The 23,019-nt window shown below is 36.0% G+C and overlaps 1 protein-coding gene across 3 annotated transcripts in view; it reads right to left on the bottom strand.

Moving 5' to 3' along the window:
- Positions 1 to 23,019, bottom strand: part of CENPC (centromere protein C) — an 85,764-nt gene that overhangs the window by 5,419 nt on the left and 57,326 nt on the right. For 2 of the 3 annotated variants that reach the window (XM_045771482.2, XM_045771483.2), the window contains exons 13-17: positions 16,487 to 16,546; positions 7,181 to 7,285; positions 6,300 to 6,428; positions 4,729 to 4,824; positions 2,870 to 3,024 (exon numbers count right to left, since the gene is read on the bottom strand). In XM_045771482.2, the coding sequence (XP_045627438.2) occupies positions 2,870 to 3,024; positions 4,729 to 4,824; positions 6,300 to 6,428; positions 7,181 to 7,285; positions 16,487 to 16,546 (545 nt within the window). Of the gene's footprint in view, positions 1 to 2,869; positions 3,025 to 3,048; positions 4,631 to 4,728; positions 4,825 to 6,299; positions 6,429 to 7,180; positions 7,286 to 16,486; positions 16,547 to 23,019 lie in introns of those variants that run through there. The other variant, XM_087864110.1, reaches the window with a different exon arrangement.

The following is a 23,019-nucleotide window of genomic DNA, read 5'->3' as shown; positions in this document are numbered from 1 at the left end:
CTCCAAGCAGAGCACGGAGCCTGATGCGGGGCTCAATTCCAGAACCCTGGGATTACGCCCTGAGCCCAAGGCAGACGCTTAACGACGGAGCCACCCAGGCGCCCCTGGAATATTTCTAACAAGAACAAACTTCACCTCATTTTTATTTGGTTACATAATAGTAAAGTTTATAAGAAAAGGGCAGAAAAAATGTTTGATTATTTCCCTTTATTTGCCGTATTCGTTGTCAAAATAAGTTAGCCTCCTAGAATTCTCTAAAAGCGGTGAATTAGCTTTTCTTTTTGTAGTAGTCTTTCAAACTCATGAACTTAGATATAAGGGCTATGTATCAATCCACTTGTTATTCTTTATGATTCTCAAGCTGTCACATCTTTGTGCAGTGAGAGCATCTTCAAGTTGGATCCTGAGACCTTATCACCCAATTCTAATGGTCTCTGCTAAGTTTGCTAGCAGTTATGATAAAAAACATTTCAAACTCAGTGGCACCTGGGTGACGCAGTTGAGTAGGCCCTCTGACTCTTGGTTTCGGCTCAGGTCATGGTCTCAGGGTTGTGAGACTGAGGCCCGTGTCAGGCTCCACGCTCAGTGCAGAGTCAGCTTGAGACTCTCTCTCCCTCTCCCTCTGCCCCTCCTCCCCACACTCTCTCTAAAATAAATAAATAAATAAATAAATAAATAAATAAATAAATATCATATATATATATATGTTTCGAGCTCAGCTCCAGGCCTACATTCAGACATTTCTCTAAGAAACTCTGGTTCTTTAAAGTATGTTGCTCTCACTTTTTTGTTTTTTAGTTCCAGAACATTTATTGTCTAATTTTTCAAATATTTCCACCCCTTCACTCATTTGTGTTTTTTCCTCTCTTCTCCTGGTTTTTTTGTTTTTTGCTTTTTGTTTTCTGTTCTCCACATCACTTAACTTTTATATTTTCCATTTCTTAATCTCTTCTTGTTTTTTGGGAGAGCTCCACAAGGAACTTCCACAGTTAATCTGTTAATTCTTCTGTGGTTTGATTTTAACAAATCTACTACTGCTACTATCTCCCTTTCATACAGATTCTTAACACTGACTTTGAAGGAAAGAGTTAACAGACTGTGCTGTTTCTCCATCTGGTCCCTTTTATTTCTCAAAAGCATATATTCAAAAGTGTGCTTCATATTTTAAAAAATGTAAAAATACTCTGTTATAAAAAAAAACCTTTAATTTTCATTATAAAAAGTTAAAGGCAATATTTAGAAGAAATAAAAACTATAATAACCTGATAACATGTTATTTTTCTGTAGTTCCTTCAATTTTCATTTTTAAATTCTAATCAGAATAAAAGAGTTTTTTATTTTCCATAAGTTTGCTTAAATATTTATCCTAAAGGTCTTTTTATACAGCTATTCTTCAAAAATAATATGCTGAAACTGATATAAAAATACTTATTGCAGTACCTGGAACATCTAAGTGCTATATAACTGCTTATTATTATATAATGACATCTTATTAAGTCAAAATATAAAATATAACCATTTCTTTCTGCAACACTTTTCAATGGTTTCTAATTTTTGCAGTTTCTATCAATGTTACAATAAACACCTATATATGTCCAGCTTCCCTAACCTTTAAATTATTTTCCAGGGAAAACATTCTGAAATGAGATTCATAAATCAAAAGGTACAAATATTTTTCCAATAATTTCTACTAGCTCAGTAAATATAAAATATTCTTGTTTTTAATGTGGATTCCTTTGAATAGTAGCCAGGTTAAATACTTTCAAACATTCACTATTTAAATTTTCTTTTGTATAATAAAGGCATTACAGTTTAATGGATAACTGCTATTATTTCAATGATGATATTTCACAATGCTTATCTTATTAATTGTTCCTTAATGATTATGCAGAAATCATCAATACTTTAGTTAAATGTGTTATTTTTACTGTTTTAATAGCACCTGGAGATCTTTAACATTTTAAGATTGGATTAAAGCATATTTTAAAGTATTTCAAATCCGATTCTAGTTATAATAATGTATTAATGAATTACTCTGACTTTCATGTGCACCTTCTTTTCTTGCCTCAATTTGCCCTTCTTTGGTAATCTAAACTCAAGGGCCCTGATGTTCTTTTTTTCTTTCTTCAGTTTACTTTAATTTTGTCAATAAAAATAACTGTTTTGAATGCAATACTCCAGTAACCCATGATATCACAGGTTCCTGAAATGTTACTTACTGAAAAATGTGCCTTAGACTCAGTATTTTTAAATGGCAGTAAAAGAGTAAATATTATCAAAATTTGGTGATATTCAAATTCTATAATTTTCAAATACAAAATGTACAAATATAACATATATATATCTCACATCAATGGTGTAGGGGCATGTGTCTCCAATGACAGAGAAAGAAAAAGACTCACCTTGAACCTCATTATAATTTCAGCCAGTAATACTGCCGCATACAGTAATACATTATTTAGTACTTACTGAAGTAACTAGCTCCTACTTCTCAGACAACTGTTAATCACATGATTCTGAAGAAGACTTTTAAAACCTCATTACTGCTAAGCTGCATGATCAGTGAAATGAAATTTAGACTTAATTTTCACCAGCTCTAATGATTTGTTTGCAAACCTACATTCTACGGTTCTTTTAAGTAAAGAATATTCCTTAAACTTTTGAATTTCAAGGTTACACTGCTATGCACAGAACAGGTACTTTTAAATAACCATTGGCTGATTGACTCTAAACAGATTCAACAGAAAAACTCTCTATGCACTACAATAATATCATTTCTGAGAAAAGAGCATTTTTAATGCCTCATCAAGTCCAATAAATCACAGTTATACTAATAGAGAAACATTAACATATGGAGAAACACACTCACCAATATATCTGAGCCAACATGCTGCTTTCCCTTTTCTTGATGTGGTCCTAATATCAATTTTCCAGTAGAAAAAATAGGTGTATCCAGTGTTTTATACACTTTCAAATCACCATGCTCAACAAAAAATTGAAATGTATCTCGTGGCCTTAGAAGATCTAAGGGAAAAACACTAATATAAATATAAAGCAACAACAATAATGTTCAATGATATAATACATACACACACATATATACAATAGAATTATTCCTAGATATAAACCTGCCTTACAAAGACAGAAGTGATTAAGGTTGTTTACTTGAGCTACAATGGTAGAGGTCAAATTTTGTCTGTCTCACAAGCTGTGGGACCAGGCAAGTTACTTCTCTCTCTGTGTCTCTGTTTTCTTTTCTGTAAAATGGGACAATAATAGTTTATCTATGTTAGAGTTGTGACTATCAAATGAATTAATGTGTATAAAGTATTTAAAATACTGTCTGACACAAAATAAGCATTAGGTAAGTCTTAGCTACTAATAATAACAATGGCAGAATTATTATTATTTCTATTATAGCTCAGCCAGAAAACAAAATTAGCTAAGAAACAAGAATTCCACATCTTTAAAAAGTTTAACATAGCCCACAATTGACAAACGCATCATCATAATAGATTATTTTGTACCTGCTTGACTGATTATTAAATAGCAAGATTTTTATCAAGTAAAGCAAGAGTACTTACTATTGCTCACAAATCACTATCTCTATTTTGAATTTCCCTTTTACTTATAAACCTTTACAAATATATAGTTAATACATTCTTCTGTAAACAACTTCTGTTTCCTTGGATATTTGGGAATGTTAGTAATCTCACAGATTACAGGATATAGAAAATACATAGACTCAAGAAACAGACAAAAAGTTATGAACTCCTGACAACACTCACAACTTTTCTAATCTGATACAATATAGCAATGTTTTTAGTTAAGACACTACACTAAACAAAATTTTCTGTCTACCTGTTTCCAAATAAATAATTTGATTATAAAAATAACTTTACTACTTAAGATGTTAAATGGAACCTATTTCACAGCCAAAATTTTAATTGGGAATACGATTACTGACTCTCTGGTTTGACCTATTTGTTTGGTGACTTAGGATAAATAGTCCTCAGTACTCACCAGTATAGTCAAAACAGCTAAAACATTTAAATATTTCCTGTATGTAAATATTGCCTGTTGGTAAATAGCTAAGTGTCCCCTACTTGCCCTTACCACAGTATAGCCCATCCTTCAGAACCAATCATGGGCTCATGGACAATGTACTTTTAATGCCTATTAGATACAACAGCAGGCCTCTAGAAGCCTCTGCTGGCCTTAAGGTTAAGCCTGGCATTTGTGTGGCAGATCAATGTCCTTGCTAGTCATCACCCTAAGGGTCCAATTTCCCAGGTACTATTATTGGCATCCCATGGCCCAGAAGGCTGTCTAAATCCTGCCTACAGTCCATGCCTGGACTCACAGTAAGGGTGTATTCTGGGATCTACTAGGTAAATTGTAACAATTACCCATAAAAACCCCTGTTCCCATGTGTCATCTTGGTTAAAGAAGGCTTAGGCCCTATTGGGGGAGGCAACACTCCTGATGATAGCACCTGTACCCTAGAGGATAAATGCATTGTTCTATGTGTCCCCTAGACATTGTTTGCTATCAAAGCTCTCCCAGAGTAGTCTTCACATAGGCTACTTACTGGATTTAGACACTCTACTGGACTTTGGCTCTAAAAGAGCTGGGAAGAAAAAGAGAAAGTAGATAGGCTAGTCATCAAGCCAGCAATTTGTCCTTACTAATTATTAAATTAAGCATTTTCATTATCCCTAATCTTACCCATGGGAACAATCTCTCTTGTTTCTGGGTCCTTTACCCTTGTTGGCTGCAATGGATCTCCCAGAGGTATACTCAGATTTACCAAGAATTTATTCTCTGCAAAAGAAATATCACTGTAATACAAATCACTTACTTAAAATTCTTCTCAAAAAAAAGTCTAGTATGAAATACAACTATGGACAAGTTGGTTAAAAAAAAAAAAAAAGACTGCAACAGGCATAAAAATCTCTTCCTATTTTTCTATTTATAAATGACCACTCTGATAAACAAAAATTCAAAAACCACAATGATTTAATATAGAAGCAAACATACTAAACTTTTTTTCTGTAAACCTGTTATGACAACTTTTGGTACTCTTGCATCATCAAGAATGTTTTGAATATTCTCTCAAGAGAGCTAGAAGTATGTAATATACTTCAGGAAAAAATTCATTAAAATGTCTATTATAATCATAATTTGGGCATGGGAAAAGTGAGTTTCAATGACAGGGTAATACTCGTGAGGAAGTGTCTTATATTATGCTATTAATGATTTTTTTAAAGAGCAAAATCTGTTTATTTTCAGAATTTGGACAAAAGAGTGGACATTAAAAAGTGAATTCAAAAAAATAGAAAAAGAAAATACAATATTCTAAAACCTATAGGATGCAGCAAAAGCAGATGTTAAGAGTGAAATTTATGCTATAAATGCCTGTATTGAGAAATAAAGTTCAAAGAAACGACTTAACATTACACCACAAGAACTAGAAAACTTAGCTGAAACTTAGTAGAGGAAGGAAACCACAAAGAAAAATTAGAAATAAATAAAGTAGAGACCAGAATAAACAATAACATAACATTGAAAGTAATAAGCAGTTTTGTCATTTGATTTCTTATTTGGCCCAATGCTTGCTTGTGCAGTGGTGTATTGTTTATTATTTATATACTAAATATTTAATAGTTTACACTGTAGATTTTCAAGCTTTGTTTTATTATTGATCTTTAGTTTTGAACCACTGTGGTTAGAAAACATACTTGGTATGATTTCAGTCTTCGTAAATTTGTAATATTTGTTATGTCTCTTTTTATGTGGTTTAACCAGGGGATTCTTCTGTGTGTACTTGAAGAAAATGTGTATTCTATTTTTCTTGGATGGAATGTTTTATATATTATCTTTTAGAACCATATACTCTGAAATATGCTTCAAGTTAAAAATGTTCTTGATGAAAAAAATAACTTTCACTGAGAGTACTCATTTAAAACAAAGCATAGTAGAAGGGAGGTGGGTGGGAGGATGGGTGAAGTAGGTGAAGGGAATTAAGAGTACACTTATCTTCGTGAACACTGAGTAATGATGTTTAAAATTGCTGTATTACTATATTGTAAACCTGAAACTAATATAACACTGTATGTTAACTATACTGGAATTAAAATAACTTAATAAAAAATAAAAGAAAGAAAAAAGTGAATTCACTCTAATGTATTACATCTAATGTTTTTATAAATAAATTTCAAAATTTGTACAGAGCTACTTCTCAGAGCACTATGATTTAAAATAAAATCTAAAAGTTACTTTCAGGAATAAGTTCATACTTCTTTCCTCATTATCAAGACAGATCCTTTTCCTATTAACCATTTTGCTGACTGTTCCAATGTTTCCTTTTGACTTCTTTTTAGATGATACTGTGTCTGGGGACAGTATTCCACCAATCACAAATCCTCCTGAAAGTTAAGAACAAAAAAGGTAAAGTATCATACCTGAGAAAGTAAAGATACTGAAACAAAATTTAAATTACTTTAGCACATTTCCTTTCAGACTACCAAAGAATATTTTACTATTACTATATTCTACAGCCAGGAACTCAAACAACACAAATACCAACCAATTCCACTTATGTTTCAACTACCCTAAATTTAGATGCACTGATGAATGATCTCTGTTGCTTGAAATCAAAAGTCAGGTTGAAAAACAAAGAACACAAAAGCCAGCAATGAAATATTTATAATAATTCACATGTGAGTTTAGTTCTTTGACTTACATATATCCATCACAGAAAGGAAATAACTTTCTTGCCCACTATCTATATTTCTGTATAGAAATATGATGAGCAAATGGGATGAGAATAGTAAAGGGGAATACTTAAATCTTTGCCTCTTATAATTTTCTCATGTTCTGATCTAATGGCTTATTTTATGCAATTAAAAACCTTGTTCAATAGTATGGAATAATAACACTCTCAAGCCACACTCACACCTCAAACTGCTACCAAAGAGAGAAAAAGATAAACATTTCTATAGCAATCAGACAAATCTGTACTTGAACCTATTCTGGCCTCATTTTTGGAGGAGGATGATAAAATGAAATAATTTATGTAAATATGTAAGACAGCGCTTTGCACATAATATACATAAATAAACTGTTGCATCCTCATTATTCTTTATTGTGAGATATTAAAGTGTAGATTGGAATTCACCTGATGGCCTTCCATGATAATCTACTCGCTCTCCCCGCCAATATTCCAAAGGTTTCAATCGTGTTCTCTTGGTCCTGCGAACATTTGGTGTGTTGGAAGGCAATACTGTAAAAATATATTACAGAAAAATGTACACACATAAATGTTTAATTGGATGGTCTTTGTAATGGAAAGATTGATATTACCCTCTACAACACTAATGTTTCTAGACAAAACAGTAGAAAAACAAAATTTTAAAATATATTTGTGCTAATAGTTAAAGAAATGCCAATGAAAAACTGCTAGATTGGCAAAGATTAAAAAACTTGGTAACACCCAGAGTGAATGATATAAAAGGCACACAGAAACTCAAATATATTTAAGTAGAAATGTAAACTGACTGAAGGCAATTTAGCCATAACTTGATTCAGAATTTAATTTATAGGAAACAAATCTGCAAAAATACTCACAAAAAGAGGCAAAGCTAGAGGTGGTCCAAGATGGTAGCATAGGGAAGACCCTGAACTCACATCCTCCATGGACATACTGAACCTGCACCTACATATAGACCAATTCCTTATAAAGAACTGAGAGCTGACTGAACAATTGCTCAACAAAGGACAGAGGGACCACTGAGAGAAAGGTAGGAGAGACAAGACACAGTAGCATCTGAAACTCCACCCCAATATGATGACCAGCAGAAGGGAGGGATGTCACTGAGAAGTGCACAGATTCACCTACGCTGAGGCACAAAAACCCCAACAAACAAACAAAAAACCAGTGGTTTAAAGGGTAACTAGACTATAACTGAAGAAAATCCATTTACTAACCCTAGAGCATCTGCCAAAAAGTGGCACAGCTACTGGAACTCTCTCCAGGTCACAGGTGCTGGCAAGCACCATTGTTTACATTCCTCTACCTTGATAATGCAGATGGGAGCAGAATTCAGGTGCTCTAGCTGGCATGCTAGGGCTACCATAGCCAGACCCAGGACCCAAGCTCCAGCCATCCCCATAGAATAACACCCCACCTGCCCTGCCACATCACACCAGGGTGACCACAGCACACTCCAGGTCTAGCTGGCCACCCAAAACCGCCAAGCACACAGAGTCTACATAGGGAATATTCCTACACAAGTCCACTTCTTCAAGACCAGGAGAGGTAACTGTCCAACTTATTCATAGAAAGAAACAGAACAAAATAAGGAGACATGTTCATGCTCATGTTCCAAATGAAAGAGTAAGATAAAACTCAACAACAACAACAAAAACTAAATGAAATAGAGATAAACAGTCCACCTGAAAAGGAGTTCAAAGTAATGATCATAAAAATGCTCATCAAACTTGAGAGAATGGATGAACTTAGTGAGAACTTCGATAGACAGAAAATATAAAAAAGAACCAATCAGAGCTAAAGAATACAAAACCGAAAGGAAAAATAGACTAGAGGAATTAACAGCAAATTAGAGGATGTAGAAGAATGGATCAGTGAGATGGAAGACAGGGTAGTAAGAAAACACCTAAGCTGAAAAGCAAAAAAAAAAAAATTTTTTTTAAATGAAGATAGGTTAAGGGAACCCTGGGATAACACCAAGTGTAATAACATAGTACTACAGGGGCTGCAGAAGAAGAAGAAGAAGAAGAAAAGAGAAGGGCACAACACTTAACTGAAGAAATAACTGAAAACTTCCCTAATTAGGGAAAGGAAACAGACATTCAAGTTCAGGAAGAACAGAGAGCACCAAATAATATGAACCCAAGGAGGTCCACACCAACACTCATAATAATTAAAATATCAAAAGTTAAGATAAAGTAGAAATCTTAAAAGCAGCAAGAGAAAGCAGATAGTTTTACACAGGAAAAACCCATAAGGATATCAGCTGATTTTTCAGCAGAAACTTTGCATGCCAGAAGAGAGAGGCAGGATATATTCAAAGTCCTGAAAGGAAAAACAAAACAAAACAAAAAAACCCAAAACAACAAAACCAAGAATGCTCTTTCCAGGGAAGGTTATCATTCAAAATTGAAGGAGAGATGTGAATTTCCCAAACAAGTTAAAGAAGTTCATCACCACTAAACCAGCCTTACAAGAAATATTAAAAGAATTTCTTTAAGCAGAAAAGAGAAATCCATAACTAGAAGTAAGAAAATTAGGAAAGGAAAATTTTCACTGGTAAAAGCAAACATATGAAAAAGGTAGTACATCAGTCATTTATAAAGCTAGTATGAAGGTTAAAAGACACAAGTAGTAAAAATCAATTATATTTAGAAAAATTATTTATGGGATTCACAAATAAAGATGTAAAATTTTACATCATGTACATAAAATGTGGAGGAGGAAGCAAAAACATAGTGCTTTCAAAATGTGTTGGAACTCAATCAACCATCAACTTAATATAGACTCCTATATACGTAGAATGTATATATGAACCTCATGTTAATACCATAAATAAAAAACCTGTAATGGAAACACAAAACAAAAAAAGAGAGAAAAGAATACAAGCATAACACTAAAGAAAGTCACCGAATCACGAGAGAAAAAAAAAGGAACACAGAACACTACAAAAGCAGCTAGAAAACAATGGAAAAAAATCACAGTAAGTACATACCTATCAATAATTGCTTTAAATGTAAATGGACTGAATGATCTAATCAAAAGACACAGGGTGAGTGAATGGATAAAAAATGACACCCATCAATGTGCCGTCTAGAATAAATTCAGTTCATACCTAACAACACATACAAACTGAAGTTGGGACCAAAAAAGAGCCCATACAAATGGAGGTGAAAAAAAAACCTAGGGTAGCAATAACTACATCAAACCAAAAATAACATTAAAATAAAGACTACAAGAGACAAGGAAGGGAATTACATAATTATGTGGGATCAATCCAACAAGAGGATGTAACAGTTGTAAGTATATATGAACCCAATATAGGAATACTTAAATATATAAGGTAAATATTAAAAGACACAAAAGGAGAAACTGACAGTAATACAACAGCAGTAGACTTCAGGGGTGCCTGGGTGGCTCACAGGGTTAAGCATCTGCCTTTGGCTCAGGTCATGATCACAGACTCCTGGGATCGAGCCCCATGTCGGGCTCACTACTCAGTGGAGAGTCTGCTTCTCCCCTTCCCTCTGCCCTTCCCCCTACTCGTGCATGCATACGCGTGCTCTCTCTCTCTCTTCCTCTCTCTCTCTCAAATAAATAAATCTTTAAAAAAAAAAAAAAGAATTGTATTAGCAGATAACATGATACTATATGTGGAAAACACAAAAGACTCCACCCCAAAAATTGCTAGAACTCATACAGGAATTCAGTAAAGTGGCAGGATATAAAATCAATAGACAGAAATCATTTGCATTTCTATACACTAACAATGAGACAAAAGAAAGAAATTAAAGAGTTGATACCCATTTACAATTGCACCAAAAACCATAAGATACCTAGGAATAAATCTAACCAAAGAGGCAAAGGATCTGTACTCAGAAAACTATAGAGTACTCATGAAAGAAATGGAGGAAGACACAACGTAATGGAAAAACATTCCATGCTCATGGACTGGAAGAACAAATATTGTTAAAATGCCTATGCTATCTAGAGCAGTCTATACATTCATTGTAATCCCTATCAAAACACCATCAATTTTTATCACAGAACTGGAACAAATCATCCTAAAATTTGTATAAAACCAGAAAACACCCTGAATAGCCAAAAGAATGTTGAAAAAGAAAACCAAAGCTGGTGGCATCACAATGTACAATGCCAGACTTCAAGCTCTATTACAAAGCTGTAATCATCAAGACAGTATTGTACTGGCACAAAAACAGACACATGATCAATAGAACAGAACAGAGAACCTGGAAATGGACCCTCAACTCAATGGTCAACTAATCTTTAACAAAGCAGGAAAGAATATCCGATGGAAAAAAGTCTCTTCAACAAATGATGTTGGGGAAATTGGACAGCCACATGCAGAAGAATGAAACTGGACTATTCTCTTATACCATGCACAAAAATAAGCTCAAAATGGATGAAAGATCTACATGTGAGATAGGAATCCACCAAAATCCTAGAGGAGAACGTGGGCAGCAACCTCTGTGACCTTGGCTGCATCAACTTCTTGCTAGACATGTCTCCAAAAGCAAGGGAAACAAAGATAAAAATGAACTACTGGGACTTCATCAAGATAAAAAGCTTCTGCACAGCAGAGGAACAGCTGACAAAACCAAAGACAAACAGAATGGGAGAAGATATTTGCAAATGACATATCAGATAAAGGACTAGTATCCAAGATCTATAAAGAACTTGTCAAACACAACACCAAAAGAACAAATAATCTAGTCAAGAAATGGACAGAAGACATGAACAGATATTTCTGCAAAGAAGACATTCAAATGGCCAACAGACACATGAAAAAATGCTCAACATCACTTGGCATCAGGGAAATACAAATCAAAACCACAATGAGATACCACCTCACACCAGTCGGAATGGCTAAAATTAACAAGTCAGGAAATGACATGTTGGTGAAGATGTGCAGAAAGGGGAACCCTCTCACACTGTTGGTGGAAATGCAGGCTGGTCTAGTCACTTCTGGAGTTTCCTCAAGAAGTTAAAAATAGAGCCACCCTACAACCCAACAATTATGCTACTAGGTATTTACCCAAAGTATACAAACATAGTGATCCAAAGATGGACCTGCACCCCAATGTTTATAGCAGCAATGTCCACAAGAGCCAAACTATGGAAAGAGTCCAGATAACCATCGAAAGAGGAATGGATAAAGAAAATGTGGTGTATATATATACAATGGAATATTATGCACACATCAAAAAAATGAAATCTTGCCATTTGCAACAACGTGGATGGAATTAGAGGTTATTATGCTAAGCAAAATAAGTCAATCAGAGAAAGATAATTGTATGATTTCACTCATATGTGGAATTTAAGAAACAAAACAGGACTATAGGGGAAGGGAGGAAAAAATAAAACAAGACAAAATCAGAGAGAGAGACAAACCATAAGAGACTCTTAATCATAGAAAACAAACTGAGAGCTGCTAGTGGAGAGGGGGATGAGGGGATGGGGTAACTGGGTGACGGGCATCTTAGGGTGCTGGAATGAGCACTGGGTATTATATAAGACTGATGAATCACTGACCTCTACCTCTGAAACCAATAATACATTATATGTTAATTGAATTTAAATAAAAAATTTTTAAAAAGACTGATGAATCACTGAACTCTACCTCTGAAACTAATAAAACACTATGTTAATTAATTCAATTTAAGTAAAATAAAATTTAAAAAATAAAGAAAAACGTATTTTTTAAAAAAGCAGCAGCAGCAGCAAAAAAAAAAAAAAAGTAGTATCAACGAACTGAAACTCTCATAATCATTACAACTTTGGCTGTAAAATACTTTGGTTGTTACAGTTTATCATAACCATCTAGCTGATTTTCTGTTGGAAGTATTTCTCCTGGATTCTCAAGAGCTAGTTTTTGGAGTCAAATATACATACTAACTTTACCATGCACTAGTTGTGAAACATCACAGAAGCTAAAGCCACTCAACCTCTCTAAAGTGAACTGCAGTTTTTTCCATCTGCCTAATAAAAAATAACAAATAAATAACAGAACCCACCTCATGGAGTTTTGTGAGACGTAAATTAATATAATGTTGTAAAATGCCTGATATATAGCAATTCATTAAACATTAGCTATTACTGTTTTTTTAACTTTATTTAACTTACTTACTTATTTAAGTAATCTCTGCACCCAACATGGGGCTCGAACTCATGACCCCAAGACCAAGAGTCACATGTTCTTCTGACTGAGCCAGCCAGGTGCCCCACTATTACTGTCTTTTTAAAAAAAATGGATAAAGCTGTATTTATAAGAATGTTCATGGTAGTACTATTTATATTTAGAAAACAAAAACCAAATTGAACACCATCTAAATGCTTCACAATAGGAAACTTACAATCGGGGTAGTTATATGTGCATGTGTTTGTGTGAATACACATAAACTCACTCATTTTATCTGAACAATGCAAAGTTCTATATACTAAGCTGACCTTGTTGGCTATATAATCAAATTCCTATGCTTTTACTATTTCTGTTTGCTAGAAGTTTCCAATTCTGAAAGTAATTTATTAAAATCTCCCAGTCTAACTACTGTTTAAGTGAAAATCTTGTTTTTTTAGTTTTTCCTTTATACATTTTATAAGCATTTATGATTTTTCTAACTACTTCATTAATTTTTTATCACATGTCCTTCTTTATTCTGTTCAGCACTTTCATTTTTACCTTAAATTCCACTTTGCCTAATATTAAAATCACACTATTTTCAGTAGTCTACCTAATTTTTTGACAATCTTTTATTTTTTAACCTGTTTTAAGTGTTTCTTATAAACACATATATCAATTTGTACTATTTAACCAAATCTGAGATTCCCTACCTTATTAGAGGAATTCAATCCATTATTTAGTGTAACAAGTAACACATTTCCTTTTATTCCTTCCATCTTACTTTGTATTTAACTAGTTATTTTACATCAGTACCTCTTCTTTCTCATTTGAGCAAATGACCATATGTTTTTCCTCCCCTCCCTTGGTCATTTCAAAATTTTGCTGTGCTTTTTCACTCTAATATTGGTCACATTTCCATTCTTGACATTCAAAAATCAAACTCTCATTTCTCCATGATTATATTAAAAACTATATTCCTTACCAAGATATGCTATCTCTCCTTTTCTCATTCAATAAAATAAAACTTTTAGACTACTTTTACTACCACTCTTCTGCCCCTACTCTTTTCCCTACCATAGGAAGTTTTAATTAAAGATAGTATGGATTTCAAGGTTTTTGGTTTTTTTTAAAGATTTTATTTTGTTTATTTGACAGAAACAGCCAGCGAGAGAGGGAACACAAGCAGGGGAAGTGGGAGAGGAAGAAGCAGGCTCTTAGTGGAGGAGCCTGATGTGGGGCTCGATCCCAGAACGCTGAGATCACGCCCTGAGCTGAAGGCAGACGCTCAACGACTGCGCCACCCAAGGCGCCCCGGATTTCAAGGTATTATTACAAAAGTCATTATTTAGCACCTATAAATTCCCATTCACATTAGCATTAGGTAGTAGTTACACCCTAAGGTAATCAGCAATGATTCACATCCTTGTGTAATAATCCCCTCCCCTAAGATGGATGTGGGAACTGTGACTTTTTTCTCATCTGCAGAATATGGCAACAGTGACAGGGAATCACTATGATTACATCATAATTATATATATGACAATATATGACATTATACATATAAGACATGATCTAGCAGAAGCAGAGAGAAATTCTTCCTTGCTGACTCTGAAGAACCAAGGGGCCATACTAAGAAGGAGCCTATGGAAAGGGTCATGTGGCAAGGAACTGCAAGTAGCCTTTAGAAGCTGAAAGTAATGGCCCATGGCTGACAGACAGCAAGAAAATAGATAACTCAGTCCCACAGTTTCAAGAAACTGAATTCTAACAACCATATGAGCTTGGAATAAGACCTCAAACCTCATGAGACCACAACCCAGGCTGACACTGTTGATTGCAGCCTGTGACTCTTGATCAGAGGACCCAGCTAATCTGTGCCTGGGCTTCTGACCCAAAGAAAATATGGATAACAAATAAATGTGTGTTGTCTAAGCCACTAAAATTGTGGTAATTTAATACATAGCAACAGAAAAAAATACACATTATTTAAATTTAACCACATACATTACAAGAATTATTCCTCACCACTGTTTCCTCTTTGGAGTCAGTTTTGTTTATACACTTGATTAGACAGAATACCTTACATGAGTATTTTACCAGGAGGATTTAGAGTCAACTCAATTTTTGCATTATCTGCAAAGTAAAATTCACTTATCAGAAAGGAAACTATCTTGGACTGGACTGTAATACATTTCTTAAAATAGACTAAAGATGTTATTTTATTCTTCCAATATTACACAGATCAACAGTACTAGTCATTTTTTCTCCCTTATATATTATTTTTTCTGTCTAGAAGGTTCTCTATATTCTTGAAATTTAGGAATTTTATTCACTGATGTCTAGAAGTTTATGTTTTTCAATAATTTTGACTGGCCATTGGCAAACTCATTCAAATTGCGGATTTAAGCCATCTTTAATACAGGGAAGTTTTCTTTAACATACTTCTTTTAACTCTTTTCCCTCCTTCACCTGTTTCTCTTTTTTGGAAATCCTATTATTTGCAGGTTTTCTCAGCTGTCTCCATATTATTTCCACTGTATACCTTTTTTCCTAACGATATCCAGCTTTTCATATTTCGTCTCTGAGGAATTTTTTCCGTATCAACACCAGCTACTAATTCAGCTCTCAGCAAGTGATTACTGTTTACTTTCACTTCATCTACTAACTTTTTAAATTAAAAAATTGGATTTTTCAGTCCCAGAAAGTTTTCTATGCTATAACTGAAACTCTGAAAATGCTCATATTTCTTTTATTGTTAAAATTGTTACGCATCTACTACAAAAATTCTAGCTCACCAGCAGTTGACTACTGTTCATAGGCATGATGCTTGATTTTCCTGTCTCTAGTTGCTAAAGCCGCTGCTCAGGAACATTTTTATTTCTGTTTCCCTACTTCTGACTAGTTATCATTCCACTTCAAGAAGGCATTAAGCACTAAGGTAGAACAGTCTTTCTTCATATGGGCCCACAAAATATTGACAAAATGTGAGTTTTTGGTTGAAGCAATTTGAGGAAGCTTCACTCCTAGTGGTTCTCTTCAGGTACAAGTGCAGGAGCACTCACAACTTCAGGCACAGAGAGAAACATAAAAGGCCACTGCAATCCCACATAGGTGAGAGGTCCCATGAATCCTGACTGACAAATATACCATTGGGAACCAGAGAGTTTTAATCCTCCACGGCCTCTCCATGGCTTCCCTAGCTCCCATCTTTGCTCACTTATTCCAGCTACTGCTTGTTTACAAGTGAACTGGATAAAAATGGGAGTTGTCAGGGATGTTATGTACCTAGCAGTTATTATTTACAGAATTCTCCACCCTGACTTCTTACTCTAGGTGAAATCATGCTCCTTAATATGGGGCAAAGAGTGAGAGGGACACAGATTTATAAATGAACAATAAAGATCATCATTGGCCTGTGATGACTTACTGTGAAATTCATAAGAACTAAACAAATAGTTTTAATTTATCTGCCAATTAATCCAAATACTTCCTTCCTATGTGAGAAAAATAAGTCCTATTTAGTAACAGAGGTTTTATAATATGAAGATATTAAAAGAGAGAAATAATCTTACCTAACTTGTGATGTATTTTATTCTCTGGTATTACTGTAGATATTTTTACTCTTGAGTCACCTGCAAAATACAAATGATAATACCATGAGCAAAGTTTGCTAATTCCACGATGAATTAAACTGTGTTAGTTCTCAGTTTCAATGTAAGTATTTTAATTAAGTTTAACCTGACAATCATGTTATTACTTCTTTTACTTTTTACTGCTGAGGAATAAAGACTAATGAAAAACAGTGTAACATTTCTCTAGATCTTGCTACAATGTGTATGTCTAAAGAGTCTAACAGTTAAAAATAACAAAAAAAATTAGCAAATTTTCCGGACTTCAGGTGAAATAAGCCACTTAGATTTAAAATGTAGGTTGTAATACAGAACAATCAATATGCTAATAATGTAATATATGATCTTTCAAGTTCTAAAATAGTACAAGTATACTAAATTTAGCAGTGTGCCAATTAGGCCAATTTTTCAACTTTCTTATTGAAACAGCATCTAAACATAGCTGCCATTAATTCTTTTTCTTCCTCTGCACAAATGTCGTTCTTTATCAAGAAGCAGAGTCTAATTCCCTTTTCTCTGAATTCCTTAATTCCCTAATCTCTGCTGATCTTAATGGCTTGTTTGACTATCAGAACACAACAGAAATGACATTCTGGGACTTTAAATGCTAAGTCCTAAGACGATATGCAGGTTCCACCTGGGTCTCTTAGAACTTCACTCTGGAGAAAAACACCATGTATGAAGTCTGACCACCCCAAGACTGCCATGCTGTGAGGAAACCCAAGCTAACCACATGGAAAGGCCATGTGGAGAAAAAAGATACTCTTGGCCAGCCCTCAATTGTTCCAGCCACCCCAGCTTAGTAGTAAATATGTAAGAAAAAAGTCACCCTGGACTTCCAACCCAGTTGAGCTTTCAAATGACTCCAGCCCCAGCAGCTTGCATTTAAGTTGAATGCATGAGAGAGAGCCCAAGTGAGAATTACACAACTAAGGCAAGTCAACCCACATAACGATTAGAGATAAATCAATTGTACTAAGCCACTAAGTTTTGGGTGTTTGTTATGGAGCAACATGTAACTGGGATACTTAACGTCCATAAATGACCTAAAACTTTTGACACAATTTTACATGTAATATACATTTCCTGAAAAGTCTAAGCTTTCATTATATTCTCAAATCAGTCCATAATAGCAAAAGACTGCTTATTTTTTATTTTTTTATTATGTTATGTTAGTCACCATTCAGTACTTCATTAGTTTTTGATGTAGTGTTCCATGATTCATTATTTGCATGTAACACCCAGTGCTCACTGCAATACGTGCCCTCTTTAATACCCATAACCAGACTAACCCATCCTCCCACCCCTCTCCCCTCTGAAACCCTCAGTTTGTTTCCCGGAGTCCATAGTCTCTCATGGTTCATCTCCCCCTCTGATTCCACCCCCCCCTTCATTTTTCTCTTCCTTCCCTTCCTAATGTCCTCCATGCTATTCCTTATGTTCCACATATGAGTGAAGCCATATGATAATTGTCTTTCTCTGCTTGACTTATTTCTCTTAGCATAATCCCCTCCATTTCTATCCCTGTCGATGCAAATGGTGGGTATTCATCCTTTCCGATGGCTGAGTAATATTCCATTGTATGTATGAACCACATCTTCTTTATCCATTCGTCTGTGAAGGGCATCCGGCTCCTTCCACAGTCTACCTATTGTGGACATTGCTGCTATGAACACTGAGGTGCATGTGCCCCTTCTTTTCACTACCTCTGTATCTTTGGGGTAAATACCCAGTGGTGAAATTGCTGGGTCATAGTGTAGCTCTATTTTTAATGTCTTCAGGAACATCCATATTGTCTTCCAAAGTGGGGCTATACCAACTTGCATTCCCAACAACAGTGTAAGAGGGTTCCCCTTTCTCCACATCTTCTCCAACATTTGTTGTTTCCTGCCTTGTCAATTTTTGCCATTCTAACTGGTGTAAGGTGGTATCTCAGTGTGGTTTTGATGTGAATTTCCCTGATGGCTAATGATTTTGAACATTTTTTCATGTGTCTGATAGCCACTCACATGTCTTCTTTGAAAAAGTGTCTGTTCGTGCCTTCTGCCCATTTGACTTATTTGTTTTTTGGGTGTTGAGTTTGAGAAGCTCTTTATAGATCTTGGATACCAGCCCTTTATCTGTAGTAGCATTTGCAAATACCTTCTCCCATTCCATGGGTTGCCTCTTTATGTTGTTGACTGTTTCCCTTGCTGTGCAGAAGTTTTTTTATCTTGATGAAGTCCCAAAAGTTCATTTTTGCTTTTGTTTCCCTTGCCTTTAGAGACGTGTCTTGAAAGAAGTTGCTGTGGCCGATGTCGAAGACGTTACTGCTTATGTTCTCTAGAATTTTGATGGATTCCTATCTCACATCAAGGTCACTTATCCTTTTAGAGTTTATCTTTGTGTATGGTGTAAAAGAATGGTCTAGTTTCATTCTTCTGTATAAAGCTGTCCAATTTTCCCAGCACCATTTATTGAAGAGACTGTCTTTTTTCCATTGGATATTTTTTCCTGCTTTATCAAAAATTAGTTGACCATAGAGCTGAGGATCCAGATCTGGGTTCTCTATTCTGTTCCATTGATCTATATGTCTGTTTTTGTGCCAGTATGATGCTGTCTTGGTGATCACAGCTTTGTAATATAGCTTGAAATCAGGCAACGTGATGCCCCCAGCTTTGTTTTTCTTTTTCAACATTTCCTCGGTGATTTGGGGTCTTTTCTGGTTCCATACAAATTTTAGGATTGTTTGTTGCGGCTCTTTGAAAAATGCCATTGGTATTTTGATCGGGATGGTGAACCACCCTTGCATCCCAGGAATAAATCCCACCTGGTCGTGGTGGATAATCCTTTTAACGTACTGTTGGATCGTATTGGCTAGGATCTTGTTGAGAATTTTGGCATCCATATTCATCAGGGATATTGGTCTGTAATTCTCCTTTTTGATGGGGTCTTTGCCTAGTTTTGGGATCAAGGTAATGCTGGCCTCATAGGATGGGTTTGGAAGTTTTCCTTCTGTTTCTATTTTCTGAAACAGTTTCAGGAGAATAGGTATTAGTTCTTTAAATGTTTGGTGGAATTCCCCTAGGAATCCATCAAGCTCTGGACTCTTGTTTTTTGGGAGATTTTTGATCACTGCTTCAATTTCATTACTGGTTATTGGTCTATTCAGATTGTCAATTTCTTCCTGTTTCAGTCCTGGTAGTTTATAGGCTTCCAGGAAGGCATCCAGTTCTTCCAGGTTGCTTAATTTATTGGCATATAGTTGCTGATAATAATTTGTAATAATTGTTTCTATTTCCTTGGTGTTAGTCATGATCTCTCCCCTTTCATTCTTAATTTTATTAGTTTGGGTCCTTTCTCTTTTCTTTTGGATAAGTCTGTCTGGTGGTTTATCGATCTTATTAATTTTTTTAAAGTACCAGCTTCTAGTTTCGTTCATCTGTTCTACTGTATTTCTGGTTTCTAAATCATTGATCTCTGCTCTAATCTTATTTCTCTTCTCCTGCTTGGTTTAGGTTTTATTTGCTGTTTTTTCTCCAGTTCCTTTAGGTTTAAGGTTAGTCTGTGTATTTGGGATTTTTCTACTTTTTTTGAATGAGGCTTGGATGGCTATGTATTCCCCCTTTAGGACCACCTTTGCAAATCCCATAGGTTTTGGACCAATGTGTTTTCATTCTCATTGGTTTCCATGAATTGTTTAAGTTCTTCTTTAATTTCCTGGTTGACCCAAACATTCTTTAGCAGGATGGTCTTTGGCTTCCAAGTGTTTGAATTCCTTCCGAATTTTTTGTGATTGAGTTCCAGTTTCCAAAGCTGTGGTTTGAAAATATGCAGGGAATATTTTTTGGTCTTGGTGGAGACCTGATTTGTGACCCAGTATGTGGTTTACTCTGGAGAATGTTCCATGTGCGTTCAAGAAGAATGAGTATTCTTGTTTTAGGGTGGAATATCTATGAAGTCCGTCTGGTCCAGTGTGTCATTCAAAGCTCTTGTTTTTTGTTGATCTTCTGCTCAGATGATCTCTCTGTTGCTGAGAGTGGAGTGTTGAGGTCTCCTACTATTAAAGTATTATTATCAGTATGTTTCTTTATTTTGGTTAACAGTTGCCTTATGTAGCTGGCTGCTCCCATGTTGGGGGCATAGATACTTACAATTGTTAGATCTTCTTGTTGGATAGACCCTTTAAGAATGATATAGTGTCCGGGGCACCTGGGTGGCACAGCGGTTAAGCGTCTGCCTTCGGCTTAGGGCGTGATCCCGGTGTTATGGGATTGAGCCCCACATCAGGCTCCTCCACTAGGAGCCTGCTTCTTCCTCTCCCACTCCCCCTGCTTGTGTTCCCTCTCTCACTGGCTGTCCCTATCTCTGTCAAATAAATAAATAATATCTTTAAAAAAAAAAAAAAAGAATGATATAGTGTCCTTCTGTATCTCTTACTATAGTCTTTAGCTTAAAATCTAATTTGTCTGATATAAGAATTCCTATCCCCTCTTTATTTTGAGGTCCGTTGGCATGAAAAATGGTTCTCGATCCCCTCACTTTCAGTCTGGATGTATCTTTAGGTTCAAAATGAGTCTCTTGTAGACAGCATATCGAGGGGTCATGTCTCTTTATCCAATCTGCATCCCTGTGCCATTCCATGAGACCATTTTGGCCATTCGCGTTGAGAATGATTATTCAAAGATACGATTCTAGTGCCATGATGTTGTTTCTATAGATTGTCTTGATTCTATAGATTGTCTCTGTAAATTTCTGGTCTGTATTACTCTTGGGGTCCTTATTCTTTTATAGGAACCCCCTTAATATTTCTTGCAGGGCCGGTTGGTGGTCACATATTGTTTCAGTTTCTGCTGGTCTTGGAAGCTCTTCATCACTCCCTCCATTCTGAATGACAGTCTTACTGGATAAAGTATCCTTGGCTGCAAGTTCTTCTGATTTAGTACCCTGAAAATGTCTTGCCAGCCCTTTCTGGCTTGCCAGGTCTCTGTGGACAGGTGTGACCTCATTCTGATGTTCCTCCCTCTGCATGTAAGAAATCTCTTTCCCCCTTGCCACTTTCAGAATTGTTTCCTTGGATCTAAGATTTGCGAGTTCTACTATTATATGTTGGGGTGTTGGTCTGTTCTCATTGATCTTGGGAGGGGTCCCCTCTGCCTCTTGGACATGAATGCTTTTTTTTTCCCCCAGATTAGGGAAGTTCTCAGCTCTGATTTGCTCAAATACATCTTCTAGACATCTCTCTCTCTCCACCCCCTCAGGGATCCTAATCATTCTGACATTGGAACGTTTCATGGCGTCATTAATCTCTCAGTCTGATCTCTTGGGCTTTAAGCTGTTTTTCCCAGGCCTCCTTGGTTTCTTTTCTATCTTCTTATCTTCTAGCTCACTAATTCGTTCTTCTGCCTCGTTTACCCTGGCAGTCAGAGAATCCAGTTTAGACTGCATTTCATTCATAGCATTTTTAAGTCTGGCCTGAGAGATCTCATTTCTGTCCCCTTAGAGAGTCTATATTGTCACTAATATTTTTCTCAAGCCTAAATCTCAACTTCATAATTTTTACTCTGCAGTCTATTTCTAACATCTTGCTTATAACCATATCCATTAGGTCTATGGCAGAGGCCACAGTCTCTGATTCTTTTCTTTGTTGGGGGTTCCTCCTCTTAATCATTCTATTGGGAGGTGGTTGAGGGAATGTAGAGTCCGAAGTATTAACTACGACCCAAGTAAGATGCATCTGTTTTATAGGGACCCTAGGGTTGTTGTCCTCTTGTTCTTCCAGCCTTTCTTCTGGGGGAGGGCCCTGCCACGCTGTTACTCAGGCAGCCCTGCTTGAGCAGAGTTGCCCTGCCCCCTATTGCGGGGGCTCACTGAAAACCAGTTTTTTGGGCTTTTGCTGTCTGGCGGCTTTCCATGTCTCTTCCGAGAGTCAGAGTAGAAGTGACCGTATCCAAACCTCTATCTCAGAACAGAGAAATAGTAGTTTGCTTTTCACTGAGCTCTCCAGGACATACAGTCTCCATTTCTGTCTACGCTGCTAAAAACTGGAGCCTCCCTGGTTGTGCACTCCACACCAACACTCCCTGAGGTTGATCCCAGGGCTGGGCACATCTGTACTTACCCTTTATGCTTCTAAAACCGCGAGCCGTCCCCGGTTTACATGTGCCCACCCGCAGCTCCTAGATCCTGTCAGGGGGCTGGACTAAAGTCCTTTCCCCGCCGCTTCGGGTCTGCGAGTCTGTGCCTGATCCCCAGTGCAGCATACTTTTGCACTCCAGTGTTATATCACCTTCCCAGTGCCAGCTTATGGCGGCTCCCTCCCCCTTCTGTTTATCTTCCAATATCTGCCTGAAGAATCATGGTTCCACCCTTCATACCTCAAGACCGTAGGAGGTATTCTGTTTGTAGAGATCCAGCTATATATTCTTACATCTCAGGCTGATTTCATGGGTGTTCAGAATGGTTTGGGAGAGATCCAGCTAAATTCAGGAGACCGG

Source organism: Ursus americanus, chromosome 8, assembly GCF_024610735.1.
Source record: "Ursus americanus isolate L20-20 chromosome 8, mUrsAme1.1.p, whole genome shotgun sequence".
Lineage (NCBI taxonomy): Eukaryota > Metazoa > Chordata > Mammalia > Carnivora > Ursidae > Ursus > Ursus americanus.
The sequence above is the reverse complement of the archived record's forward strand: the minus strand, read 5'-3'. Positions and strand labels throughout refer to the sequence as shown.